The following is a 14,134-nucleotide window of genomic DNA, read 5'->3' as shown; positions in this document are numbered from 1 at the left end:
GATGCTGTCCAGCCATCTCCTCCTCTGTCATTATTACGTTGTCCTTATTTTTTTTTAATTTTACTTATTCCTGGCTGCCCCGGCTCTTCATCACTGCGCAGGCTTTTCACTGGTTGTGGTGAGGGGGACTGTCTCACTGCAGCAGCTTCTCTTGTTGTGAAGCACAGGCTTCCACAGCTGTAGCACGTGAGCTCAGTCCTCATGGCACCCAGGCTCTAGAGCTCCGGCTCAGGAGTTCTGGCTCTGGGGCCAAGTTGCCCTGACGCATGTGGGATCTTCCAGATCAGGGATCAAACCCGTGTCTCCTGAACCGAATTGGCAGGTGGGTTCTTTACCACAGAGCCATCAGGGAAGCCCTATCTTTATTTTCTTTTTGAAATTATTTTCCGAAGATCATTTCTCTGATGATAAACTGTAATAAATTATAAGATTGCTGATCTTAACTTTTTTAAACTCTTTGCTGTTCGTTTACTATTCGATGGATATAAGTCCATACCTTCAAATAATTTTTTTTAAATTTCTAATTAGGTTGAAAAGTTTTCTGCCATTTTTTGCTACTGTTGGTTTGTAATCCGTTCAAATATGTTTCCTTATACATTATAAATATTAAGCTTTTTTATAGCTTCTAACTTTTTCCTCATCAGCACTTTCCTTTGCTTTATAATTGACCATTTCACGTAGTAACATTTTCTGCATTCATGACCAAGGCTGTCTGCTGTCCCCTTTATGATTTCTCCTAATGACCAAACATCAGGCCCTTATCATTTCCTGCACATGATGAAACAAATATTTTCTGTTAGGTTGTGACACTTTGGTCTTATTTTGATCTCTGGACACAATATAGCTAGCTCCTTGTGTGTGAAACTGTAATGACTGCCTTGAAAGAGAGCAGAGTCATGCCCGGAAGAGCAAGTCTCAAAGGCTGAAGGGTGGAAAACAGTGGCTAGAAAATTCGGAACTCAGAGACCTCCAGGCTGGACAAAAAGACGGTGAAACTTGTTCCCAAGTCCCCAGTTTGTAAGGGATTTCTTCTTCTGTTTTTCATGATGTGACCCTTTCCGGTTGTCTTGGGAAGCACCCACACTGTCTCAACTGTGCGAAATACACCAGTAGTGCAAGGGGAGACGTGGGGGTGAGTCTGAGTCTGAAGGTGACTAGTCACATGCCTAGGCTCCAGCTGGGGGTCACGGAGGGCACCATTCTCCACATCCAGTCACACAGATTCCTTGGCGAGCTTTTATACACTCTGAGGCCTAGGTTCCAGCCTGTCCTGGTATTGAGATTTTTTTTAAACACTCCCCAGGTGAGTCTAAGATGCAGCCAAGGTTGAAAACTATTGTAATCATTTCATCAGGCAATGTAAAAGAAATCTAATCCATAAGAGCAGAAGACCAAGATAAAGAACTTAGAAACTGTCAGTTCTTTTTTTACACAAACACCTGCCTCTTGATGACAACATTTATGGTGGGACGGGAAAAAAATGGTCTTTGGATGTAGCAGAAGCTTCCAGAATGCTCTCTTTATGCCTCTCTCTCTTTAGTCTATAAGGTCCCAAAGGTTCTGTCCAAAAACTAAGGAATACAGTTTCCAAAATATGGGGGAACAGAGTATTTGAAAGTAGATCTTGAACCTGCTAATTAATAGGAGACGGAGCAGGTGGGAGAGACAGAAGATTATGTTTCCAGCTTCTTCTCCTCCCAGCACAGATGAGACGTGCAGGGGGCAGGCCTTCAAGATATGGGAGGCTCAGTTACCAGTAGCAGAGCGTGGGGGGCACCTCACTCTGCTGGCACATGGTCCTTAAGGACGGGGGTTTTCAGATCTGCTCATGTGAGCTCCTGTTCCCACGACCGCATTCCCCAAACGTCAGGGTAGAGGAACAGCGGTGTCATCGAATGGCTCCTAACCAGTTGTGGCTGGAAGCTCAGCGCCCCACATCCAGGGCCTCAGAGGTCAGGCAGAGTTTTAATCCTCTAGGAATCATGACAAAGACCTCACTCAAAAGAATATGGACACCTCAAGACACTTATGAATCAGAATAATGGCATTCCCCCCATTTTTGTGGCTTTGAAATAAAGGGGGAATTTTTCTAACTCAGCCCTTGCTTCAACACATGCCAGTAAAGATTATTTCCTATTAGTTTGGTCTGACCAAACTTGCAAAAAGAAAAACTATTTTTTTTAATCAAGAGCTTCATTTATGTCTTGAATAATCAAGTTGTAAGTGGTGTGATGAAATTCCCTAATGAGATGCCTTGGATACAGTGACGCCCACCCTCTGCCCAACCTGTTCTAATCAAGACAGAGAGACACGGAAAGTCTCACCGGGGGCGAGCATGGGGGTGGAGAAGGCTGTCTTATCATCGTCAGAGATATTCCCAGTTCCGCTTGCATTCAGTGTGAACCTTATAGTCTCACTCTGTTTACATCTGTGCTTATTGTGACAGCACCTACCTGCTTTAAAAGTTTTCCATTAACTCATAATAATGAAAGGACCCTGACTTTTATGCTATTTGACTCTCTGGGGGCTTCCCTTGTGGCTCAGTTGGTAAAAAAATCTGCCTGCAATGCCGAAGATTTGTAAAGATCTCTATTCCAAATAAGGTCATATTCTAATGTTCTGAGTGGACATAAATTTGGGAGCAAGACATTCCACCCACTGCCCCCAATTAAGAGCAAGTTGGGATCAAACTGAAGGAAGAAATGTGGAAAGTTCCTGGAAGGATGTTGTTTAATCTCAGGCATGAAGTTTGTGTGTGAACAGGGCTGTGGTTATGTGGGTTAATAGGTCAACCAAGCAAACTGGGCCAGCTGCCCTCGAGGTGTCAATGAGTCAGAACCAGCCATCGACACAGAGTCGATGGGCACCTTCTCATTAGAAGGGTGGCCCTCTTCCACGAAGAGACGCTGAGGGTCCCCCAGCCAGTGAGACAGGCTGTGCCCGCGAGCTCTCCTGAACTTCAGGCTGCCTCCGCTGCCCCCTGTGTGTGTCCTGACACTGCTGATGCAATGCAGGGGACAAGAATTGGACCATAAAGAAGGCTGAGCACCAAAGAATGGATGCTTTCAAACTCTGGTGCTGGAGAAGACTTCTCAGAGTCCCTTGGACTGCAAGGAAGTCAAACCAGTCCATCCTAAAGGAAATCAACCCTGAATATTCATTGGAAGGACTGTTGCTCAAGCTGAAGCTCCAATACTTTGGCCACAAGATTGGAAGAACTGACTCATTGGCAAAGACCCTGATGCTGGGGAAAATTGAAGGCAGGAGGAGAAGGGGATGACAGAGGATGAGATGGTTGGATGGCATCACTGACTGGATGGACATGAGTTTGATCTAACTGTGGGAGTTGGTGATAGACAGGGAAGCCTGGTGTGCTGCAGTCCACAGGGTCAACAAAGAGTCAGACACGACTTAAAGACTGAACAACAACAGCTCCACTGACCACTGCTGAGGCCTCAAATGAGGCACTTACCTTCTCGGAGCCTTGATTTCAGTATCTAAAAATCAGGCTTGTCATCACCAACTTGTCCAGTTGCTGTAAATAAAAAACCTAACACATGCAGAAGTTTTGTCTAAGTGCCTGGCATACGTTTCAGCAAGTGGTTGTTATTATGATCATTATTGTGAGGTCATGGTTCTGGAGAACCCCCTTAGGAAGAAGCTTGGGGGCCAGAAGGCCAGAGGGACCATAAACAAGCTGTGAAGACTCATCTGCATCTTTTCCCCCTACTCCATTCCTGGCATACAATAAACCAAGTAAACACACAGTGTCTCACTGAATTGAGTGATGCACCAGCTGAGTTCCAGATGTGAGCACTGCTCTAATAAATGGGCCTCTTACAGTCATTCAGGGCTTACAGCCTGACCAGGACAGCCCATTTCAAAGTCCCTTCTTCTGTGATGTAGCAGATGATCACGGAGCAGACCAGGTGACAGAAAGCAGTTTCAGTCCCTTGGTGGTGGTGTTCAGTCACCAAGTCATGTCTGACTCTTTGAGACCCCATGGGCTGCAGCATGCCATGCTTCCCTGTCCTTCACTACCTCCTGGAGTTTGCTCAAACTTATGTCCATTGAGTCAGTAATGCCATCCAACCATCTCATCCTCTGTCATCCCCTTCTCCTGCCTTCAATCTTTCCCAGCATCAGGGTCTTTTCAGATGAGTCGGCTCTTCGCGTCAGGTGGACTAAGTATTGGAGCTTCAGCTTGAGCAACAGTCCTTCCATTGAATAGTCAGGGTTGATTTCCTTTTGGATTGACTGGTTTGATCTTGCTGTCCAAGGGACTATTCTTTATTAATTTCATAAGCCCTGACTAACTGGTGTTTATTGTAACCCTGCTTCCTTTTCCAAACTTTGCAATTAAACCGAAAGTTGTCTTGCCCAGTTTCTGAGGCATGGACTTTCTTATCCCGTCTGAGACCCTGTTCTCAGCTTCAGCCCTGCTGTCATCAGCCAGCTCTGCCCATGTCGAGTAACTGGCAGGGAGCCAGATGCTCAGCACCCTCATTCAGGGTGCGGAGCTCCTGGGGTCACGATGTGGGCTTCAACCTCTGTCTAGTTGCCAGTTCATTAAATGTCCAAAACCTCGCTTCCTAACTCCAAACAGTTGCTTTTTAAACTCTGGCTATTAGCTTCAAAAGAACTGAGCAAAAGAGCAATGTGGATAAGCACAAATCCATCACCACTGCTGGGAAGAAAGGATGCCAATGCCCCATGTCCCCTGGTAGACAGTTCAGAAGGGTAGTCATGTCAAGTCATGTGAAATGGGTGAGCTTGCAGGAAAAGGAGAAAGGATAATATTGGGGAAAGCAATTGGTAGCCTCACATGTGTGGATTTATAAGCCGAGTCTCTGAGGCTCCCATCCCTATGAAAGACCAACTGGGGAACGAGTTTTAAATCACCACTGTGCTGTCATCTAACTGGCCCTTTTCTCCTACAGCTGACACAGCACTTGGCACCGATGATGTGTACGATGACAAAGGATGCCAGTGCGACGTGTCCGTGGAGGACCTCACCCCACCGCTGAAAACCGTCATTCGGGCAATCAGGTTGGTGACAATGTTTCACAAAATGATTCTGAGACCTCCCACTCGTTGTCTCAATCACTGTATTGCTAAGTTCTCTTTCCTGCAGGTGAAAGTCACTCAGTTGTGTCCACTATTTGCAACCCCATGGACTATACAGTCCATGGAATTCTCCAAGCCAGAATACTGGAATGGGTAGCCTTTCCCTTCTCTAGGGAATCTACCCCACCCAGGGATCAAACCCAGGTCTCCTGCATTGCAGGTGGATTCTTTACCAGCTGAGCCACCAGGGGATCTCTCAGAATAATTCCTTTCTTTCTTCCTGTTCATCCACATGCCTATTAAATTGTGAGATTTTTTTTTAATACAGAACTTGACTGTGTTCAGCATGAGATGTGTTATAAGTGGTGAGTGGAATTTGAAAAACCAGGCCGGGTTCCAGATGGATCATATGAGAACTGGCTTATCGTGTGAATTTCTTGCTTTGGTGTATAGATACAACTGAATTTTTAAAATTATTTTTATGATTGATGATTCAATCCCTGTTCTGTACTTTGTGTCAAAGAATAGTCTCTCTTTGTTATTTCAAAGCAGGTTGAGTTCTGAACATGGGGAGCCTGAGTGCTTTGTAGGGAGTTGCAACTGTCCTGCCGAAATTTATTTGTAAAGTCTGACCATGGTACATATTCTTTCCTGATGGTGGAAAATTGAGAGTGTGTCCAAAGCAACTTGTATCTCCAGAACCCACTTCCACAAAGAATCCAGGATCCACACTAAATGAGCTGCTGCTGTTCTGCCTGCCAAGTTCAGTCCCTTTGGGAGAATGTGCATCTGTGGCAGATGCCGAGTGGCTGTCTGCAAAATAGAATACCTCTGCTCTCTTTGGCTTCTCCTGCCTCTTACCAGGAAGCCTGGGGAGGGCTGAAACTATCCAGCCCAGTGTAGCTACCTAGGTACTTGGTCTGAGCTCAGACGTCAGCGTGATTGATTTTGCATTGCTGGTTTGAACATCTTGTTAGTCATTGCTGTACTCTGTGGTCAAGGTTGTCTCGGAGAGTAAAGGTGAGTTATAAAGATTTGGATATTAATAAATATTTGCAGGGACAAAACCTATGATATGATGAAAATGTTTGTCCAGAAGGTGCTAAAATTTTACCTGTAGCAACAGCTCACACAGAAGTGAAGCTAAGCCTGGTCACTTCCCTCCAGAACCTGCAAGCAACACCCCAGTGGTAGGGCACCTGCGTGCCCTGGGCCTCTTGTTTCTTCGTGACCATTACTGACATTCCTTGTGTTTCTCAAAGTCTCCTAGTTTGGGCAGTTATGTGCTCACACTGCCCCCTGGGGATCCCAGAAGCCTTGGGTAATATTTAATCCCAGAAAACCCAAGGATATATAATAAATGCTATTTGCGGCCTCCTTTAGATGGATGGAAAGGATCTTTCCTGCACTGCCCAACATTGTAGCCACCAGTCACACGAGGTAATTCAAATGCGAATTAATTACAATGGAATGAGCTTCCCAGGTGGCACCAGTGGAAAAGAAACTGCCTGCCAATGCAGGAGACACAAGAGACATGGGTTCAAGCCCTGAGTTGGGAGTATCCCATGAAGTAGGAAATGGCAGCCCACTCCAGTATTCTTGCCTGGAAAATTCCAAAGGCAGAGGAGCCTGGCGGGCTACAGTCTATAGGGCTGAAGAAGGAGTCGGACATGACTGAGCCCATGGCATGACACAACAATGGAGTAAAATGCAAAACAGAGCTCATCAGTGGTGTGGCCAACACGTAAAGCACTCAGGGCCCACGCGCTGCCACGGTTCCCACTCCGGGCAGAGACACAGTGCATTCCCATCACTGCGGGAAGTTCTCCAGGACTTGCTGGCCTACAAGTGACCTTGAAATTCTTTCCATCTGTCATGACAGCCGTCAGAGACCCTTGGTCTAATTTGCAACAAATACAGTAAAATCTTATCTCCGGGGAGCAGATTAAGTTTCCTAAAAGTCATACTTAACCCAATTTGTGTCATTTCCCTAGACCTTCTGAAGCTTTTTGCTTTTGCCTTACAATTTACACAAAGAATCTTGAGCTGTGAGGGGAAAAAAAAAAATGAAATGGGTTTATTCTGCCAACTCAGCGCCTTAGCAGCAGCTTGCAATTTATTTTGTTCTACCTTGCTCTTACAACCTGACTGATTTTTGAAAAGTTCTTTGCAGAATTTCCTTGCTTTTCAGAATTCATTCTGGTTCTTATTTTTAACAGGACTTTATAATTTACACATCTTTCCATTTTGTGAATTTCGGAAGCTCTCTGCTTGCTACTTCGTAACTCTTGATGTGGTGTTTTTCTTCCCTGTTTCCTGATTCTGCTTAGTGGGTTGTTTTTTGTTTTTAATAACCTCTCAGTTCCATTTAAAATTGTTTGCTTCTATAGAAACATAATAGCTACACTCAGTAGTTAATAACTTAATTGGAAATCTTTGACTTATGATAGAACTTTTAATATCTAAGAATTAAAGGACTAACCAATGCAATCAGCAATTCTGAAAAGGAGTCTGCAAGTAAAAGTCCCTAAATCATATGCAAAAGTGTCCTTTTCCTGAGCTTCATTATATAACAAACTGAACATCAATTGACTGGAATGTTTTTGCTAGAACACGCCCACCGCCCACAGCTCACCTGAAATAGGATTTTAGATGTATGTTACTGACTGCAAGTGTGAACCATCTATTATTCATCTCAGAAATGGCGACTCTGTTTTTGGCATTTTCCTTGTTTTCTTTTGGTTGTTTGATTATTTAACATAACAACTTGAACATCCCTTTTGTTTTCCAGTAGCTCTAATAATAATAGTTTTCCTAAGAGACAAATTAAAATAAAAATGTGTAACAAAAAAATACGTATTCCACTGCAAGGATGACAGCATGTAAAATAGTATGATTACATTCACAAAGGGTGAAAGTAGGAATTCTTATTTTCAGTTATTAGTATTTATTAAGCCTCTGACATTTTCTAGTTATTTTTGAAAATAAGATGATTAAGGTCACTCTCCAAATTCATCTGGATTCTGTTCCTGGTGAATCTGAGATTCTTGGTGTCTCATCACAGCAAGAGTTCAGTGAGAGACAAAAGTGAAGAGGAGCTAAAAAGCCTCTTGATGAAAGTGAGAGAGGAGAGTGAAAAAGTTGGCTTAAAGCTCAACATTCAGAAAATGAAGATCATGGCATCTGGTCCCATCACTTCATGGGAAATAGATGGGGAAACAGTACAAACAGTGTCAGACTTTATTTGGGGGGGCTCCAAAATCACTGCAGATGGTGACTGCAGCCATGAAATTAAAAGGCGCTTACTCCTTGGAAGAAAAGTTATGACCAACCTAAATAGTATATTCAAAAGCAGAGACATTACTTTGCAGACTAAGGTCTGTCTAGTCAAGGCTATGGTTTTTCCTGTGGTCATGTATGGATGTGAGAGTTGGACTGTGAAGAAGGCTGAGCTCCGAAGAATTGATGCTTTTGAACTGTGGTGATGGAGAAGACTCTTGAGAGTCCCTTGGACTGCAAGGAGATCCAACCAGTCCATTCTGAAGGAGATCAGCCCTGGGATTTCTTTGGAAGGAATGATGCTAAAGCTGAAACTCCAGTACTTTGGCCACCTCATGCGAAGTGTTGACTCATTGGAAAAGACTGATGCTGGGAGAGATTGGGGGCAGGAGGAGAAGGGCACGACCGAGGATGAGATGGCTGGATGGCATCATGGACTCAATGGACATGAGTCTGAGTGAACTCCGGGAGATGGTGATGGACAGGGAGGCCTGGCATGCTGCGATTCATGGGGTCGCAAAGAGTTGGACACGACTGAGTGACTGAACTGAACTGAAGAAAGTGAAATCGCTCTTTTTGACCCCATGTACTGTAGCCTACCAGGCTCCTCTGTCCATGGGATTTTCCAGGCAAGCGTACTGGAGTGGATTGCCATTTCCTTCTCCAGGGGATCTTCCCAACCTGGGGGTTGAACCCGGGTCTCCTGCACTGGAAACAGATGCTTTACCATCTGAGCCACCAGGGAAGTCTAGGTAAGCAAGGTAAGAAATTGATTTATTTAGAGAGAAACACAGTGCACAGATAGAGAGTAGGCCATCTCAAAAGGCGAGAGGCCCTGAAATATGGGATGGTCAGCTTTTATGTGCTGAGTAACTTCATAGGCTCATGAGCAGGAGCCGATGGGCTATTTATTCCAACTATTTTAGGGAAGGGGCAGAGATTTCCAGGAATTGGGCCACCACCCACTTTTTGCTCTTTGATGGTCGACCTCAGAATTCTCGGGGTGCCTGGGGGTGTGTCACTTAGCTAATATATTACAGTAAGCATATAGTGAGGCTCTAGGTCCTCTAAAAGTCGAATCTTCCACCATCTTGGACCCAGTTGGTTCTTACCAGTTTTAGTCAAGCCCTATGGCCATAGCTTGCTTCCCTGGTGACTCATATGGTAAAGAATCTGCCTGCGATTCAGGAGACCCAGGTTCTATCCCTGGGTCGGGAAGATCCCCTGGAGAAGGAAATGACCACCCACTCCAGTACTTTTGCCCAGAGAATCCCATGGACAGAGGAGCCTGGTGGGCTACAGTCCATGGGATTGCAAAGAGTCAGACACGACTAAGAGACTAACACTATAGAAAGAATGACCATGTCATTATTTTAAAGGTTGTACCCTGCCTCTTTTCCCCTGTTTCAATTCCATTACCTAAATGCACTTGGAGACTTTCTTTTTTTAATGAATGACATCATTTTTTATAGTAGTGAACAGCAGCTATTCTTAGACATTTCCAAGCTATGCCTTAAAAGACAGAAAAATACTTTGTTTAGTTCCTCCAGGCTTGCCACAGATTTTTTTCAAAATATTTTTAGTTGGAGTGCATGAGGTTGTTGGAAATGCATTTTCAAACTCATCTCTGGGAGAGAAGACTGAACTTATTTTTAACAAAAATTCTGTATCTTGTTAATGATTTAATTCAAACACTGTTAAGTTTCTTTGCATCCACTCATATAAATTAATTTCCAAATATAAAAATGAAATTAGCAGGGAAGTAAACAGATAACAAGAAAATTGATAAACTCTTGAAAATACTACACACTCTCTTTTCATTGTACAATTCACCCTTGATCCGCAGAGTTAGGGGTGCCAACTCCCTATGTAGTTGAAAATCTGCATGTAACTTACATGACTTCCCACAAACTTAACTACCAATAGCCTGCTCTTCACCAGAAGGCTTCCCTATCTGTAATATAAGCAGCCAATTAATGCATATTTTATACCTGTAACATATACAGTATTTTTACCAAAAATCAAGCTAGAGTAAAGAAAATATTATTAAGAAAATCACAAAGAAGAGAGAATACATTTACAGTATTGAGCTGTATTATAAATAGGTTTACAGATGAATCATTTCCCTGTACCTACAATATTGTCTCATACAAAACACTGGAAATGTTATATGGACATCCAAAATGAAAAGATATTATGAAAAAACAATTCATATTTATTTATGTTTATTTACAGGTAAAGCAATTCATGCATTGATGATGAAGAAGCAGCAATATGATTGCTTCATGGTAGCTTACCTTATACACTAATGGATGACTCATTATTAAAATTTTTATGGCACACAGCACATCAGGTTCATAATACAGTATTGAAACTCTATGAGATTTAAAAACAACTTCCCTGTGCTTGTAAGCTGATATGCAGTTTCTCCAATTATGAGATAGAGGCCTACTGTACAGTATTGAAATTCTTTGAAAGTGAAGTTATAAAACAGTAAGAAAGCTAACATGCTATTAATTTTATATTAAATATTACTCATGTCTAGGTAAAGACAGATTGTGCTGTGCTTAGTCACTCAGTCATGTCTGACTCTTTGTGACCCCATGGAGTGTAGCCCACTAGGTTCCTCTGTCCGTGGCAAGAATCCTGGAATGGGTTGTCATGCCCTCCTCCAGGAGATCTTCCCAACCCAGGGACTGAACCCAGGTCTCCTGCATTGCAGGCAGATTCTTTATCAGCTGAGCTACCAGGGAAGCCCCAAAGACAGATTAATACTTACATATGTTTTATGCATTCATGACATACCTAACTTTTTCTTAATTTTTTCAGTATCTTTAGCTATATGGTTCATCTGAGTTTTTTCAAATTGTCAAAAATCTCAAAAAAGATTTTCAATATATTTATTCGAAAAAAAATCTATGTATAAAGGAACCAAAGCAGTTCTAACGTGTGTTGGTCAAGGGTTCCCTGTATTATGGTATATCCACGTGCTAGGGCTGCCAAGACAGAGCACCACCCTCCCAGGGGCGTAACCACCAGAGGTTTATCCTCTCACAGTTCTAGAGGCTTGAAGTCCAAGATCAAAGACCCGTCGGGGCTGGTTTCTTCTGAGGCCTCTCTCCATGGCCTCAGCCAGCCACCTCCTCATCGTATCCTCGTGCGGTCTTTCCTCTGTATGTGTCTGCATCCAAATCTCCCTTTAGAAAGACAGCAGTTAGTGTGGGTTCAGGTCTCTGCTAACGTCTCATGTTAACTTATCTACCTCTTTAAAGACCCCGTCTCCAAACACAGCCACATTTGAGGCCCTGGGCTTTGACATGGAATCTGGGGGGAGTGGGAGGCAGACACAAGTCAGCCCATGACACGGGGCGAGACACCAGGTTTCCTATCACTGTTCACAAAGTATTTTCTCAAGCACAATATCAAAATTTTCAAATTAAAACTAAGCCATTAATTATCCGGATATTCCTTGCAACATCAGACATCTGGGAATATCTGAGCACGTTCCCTGGCTCACCTTGCAGGCTTGCACTGACTTAGTGCAAACACTGTGTAAGTGTGAGTCTGAGGCCAGTTTTCGCCCCCAAATCAAGATACGCTCACCAGATGGTGAAGAATCTGCCTGCAGTGCTGGAAACCGAGGTTTGATCCCTGGGTTGGGAAGATCCCCCAGAGAAGGGAATAATGGCAATCCACTCCAATATTCTTGCCTGGAGAATTCTGTGGACAAGAAGAGCCTGGTGGGCTACAGTCCACAGAGTCACAAAGAGTCGGACACAACTGAGTGACTAAACTTTCATGTATTTGAAATAACAAATGTTAAAAGTCATAGTCAGTAAAACTCTACATTTATAAAAAGCTCTTGGAAAATCATTTTTAAAAATACAAAAGAGATGGTTGTAGCGGCACGGGCTGGATAAATTCTCAGATGTACTCAGCAAGACAGCACAGGCGCCCCATATACAGGCCCGGGTGGCTGGGCAACAGCTTGGTCTGTTAGAAACTTGAGGGGAAACCCTTGCCTGCTCCTCACTGTATTTTTTCATAGAATCACCACATCTAGGATCAAGGCCGCTCCTAATGAGATCCTCAGCACCTGTGGTTCTTGTATACATAACCATGTTTTCTGTCCCTCGTCAAGAAATGAATCAGAATTACAGTGCAGCCTGTTCTTGTGAGGAGAACTGAAACAAGGCGGAGGCGATTGCTCAGTGAGCAGAGGAAAGACGGCCCAGAAGCTGGGAATGGGTCACGACCTAAACAGCTCCACGCTCACTCTGTCTCCCACAGACGTGACCTCTCATTTCCTGGATGGAACCAGCCTTCCAGATAATTAGATGATAAATGAGGTCTGGGGTAAAAACTCAAAGATTCTTTTTTATAATGTGCATTTTTTATTGAAGTATAGTTGATTTACATGTTGTATTAATTTCTGGGGTATAGCACAGTGACTCACCTATATAGATACACTTTTTTCCACATTCTTTTCCATTATGGTTTATCACAGGATATTGAATATAGTTCCCTGTGCTTTACAGTAGGACCTTATTGTTTATTCATCCTGTATATAGTAGTGACAGCCTTTATTTTCCTGGGCTCCAAAATCACTGCAGACAGTGACTGCAGCCATGAAATTAAAAGACACTTGCTGTTTGGAAGAAAAGCTATGACCAACCTAGACAGCATATTAAAAAGCAGAGACATCACTTTGCCAACAAAGGTCCATCTAGTCAAAGCTGTGGTTTTACCAGTAGTCATGCACAGATGTGAGAGTTGGACCATGAAGAAGGCTGAGTGCTGAAGAATTGATGCTTTCAAACTGTGGTGCTGGAGAAGACTCTTAAGAGAGAGAGATCAAATCAGTCAATCCTAAAGGAAATCAACCCTAAGTATTCAATAGAAGGACTAATGCTGAAGTTGAAGCTCCAATACTTCAGCCACTTGATTCCAAGAGCCAATTCATTGGAAGAGACCATGATGCTGGGAAAGTTAGAAGGCAGAAGGGGGCAACTGAAGATAAGGTGGTTGGATGGCATCACCAACTCTCTGGACTTGAGTCTGAACAAACACCAGGAGATAGTGAAGGACAAGGAAGCCTGGCATGCTGGCCATGGGGTCACAGAGTCAGACACCGTTGAGGGACTGAACAACAAAATATAACAGTTTGCATCTGCTAACCCCAAGCTCCCCGTCTGTAGGTGAAACTGCACCCTGACTTTACCAGGCCCCACAGGTTCATTCTACCCTCGCCCCTCTCCCCTGGCCCTAGGGTACTCAGGAAGGTGCTCCAGGAAACAAGCACTGTGCCACCTGGGGCAACCCGCATCACCTCCCTGTGAGCTTCCCTCCTCGTGGGTGACTTGGGCTGGGGACAGTGCCGACCTTTGTGGTGGTGAGGATCACAGGGGTTCCCACCTGCAGGGCCCAGGGCACTGGGCGAGCATCCTAACCGGGGCTCTGGGCTCCCTGGGGACCAGCCCACACTCTGCTCAGGCCAGATCTCCTCCTCTGGGAGCTCCCCCTGCTGGGTCAAGGCTGCCTGCTGTGTGAAAGAAGCCCTTCTTTTTCCCATCTTGGTGTCGGCCTGCTCCCACTTCCCTAGGTGCCTTCTATTTCCCCTTAAAGTTACCCCCTCACCATGCCCTGTGCTAAGGAGTCACCCAGAGCAATGCTGCCACTCGGAGCTAAAGGACGCGAGCCATGAGCTCCTCGGGGTGCTCTGCAACCCCCCAAAGCCCCCCTCCCAGGAGTCCAGGACACAATTCTCTTCCTCCTCCTCCACCCACAC

At 44.3% G+C, this 14,134-nt stretch overlaps 1 protein-coding gene across 3 annotated transcripts in view; it reads left to right on the top strand.

Annotated features, from left to right (window-relative positions):
* The window catches only part of KCNQ5 (potassium voltage-gated channel subfamily Q member 5), a 632,727-nt gene that overhangs the window by 598,377 nt on the left and 20,216 nt on the right, over positions 1-14,134 (top strand). For all 3 annotated transcript variants that reach the window (XM_069599473.1, XM_069599474.1, XM_069599472.1), the window contains one exon: positions 4,941-5,049. In XM_069599473.1, coding sequence (XP_069455574.1) covers positions 4,941-5,049 — 109 coding nt within the window. The remainder of the gene's footprint in view (positions 1-4,940; positions 5,050-14,134) is intronic.

Source organism: Ovis canadensis, chromosome 9 (assembly GCF_042477335.2).
Source record: "Ovis canadensis isolate MfBH-ARS-UI-01 breed Bighorn chromosome 9, ARS-UI_OviCan_v2, whole genome shotgun sequence".
Lineage (NCBI taxonomy): Eukaryota > Metazoa > Chordata > Mammalia > Artiodactyla > Bovidae > Ovis > Ovis canadensis.
This window is presented reverse-complemented; position numbering and strand designations above follow the sequence as displayed.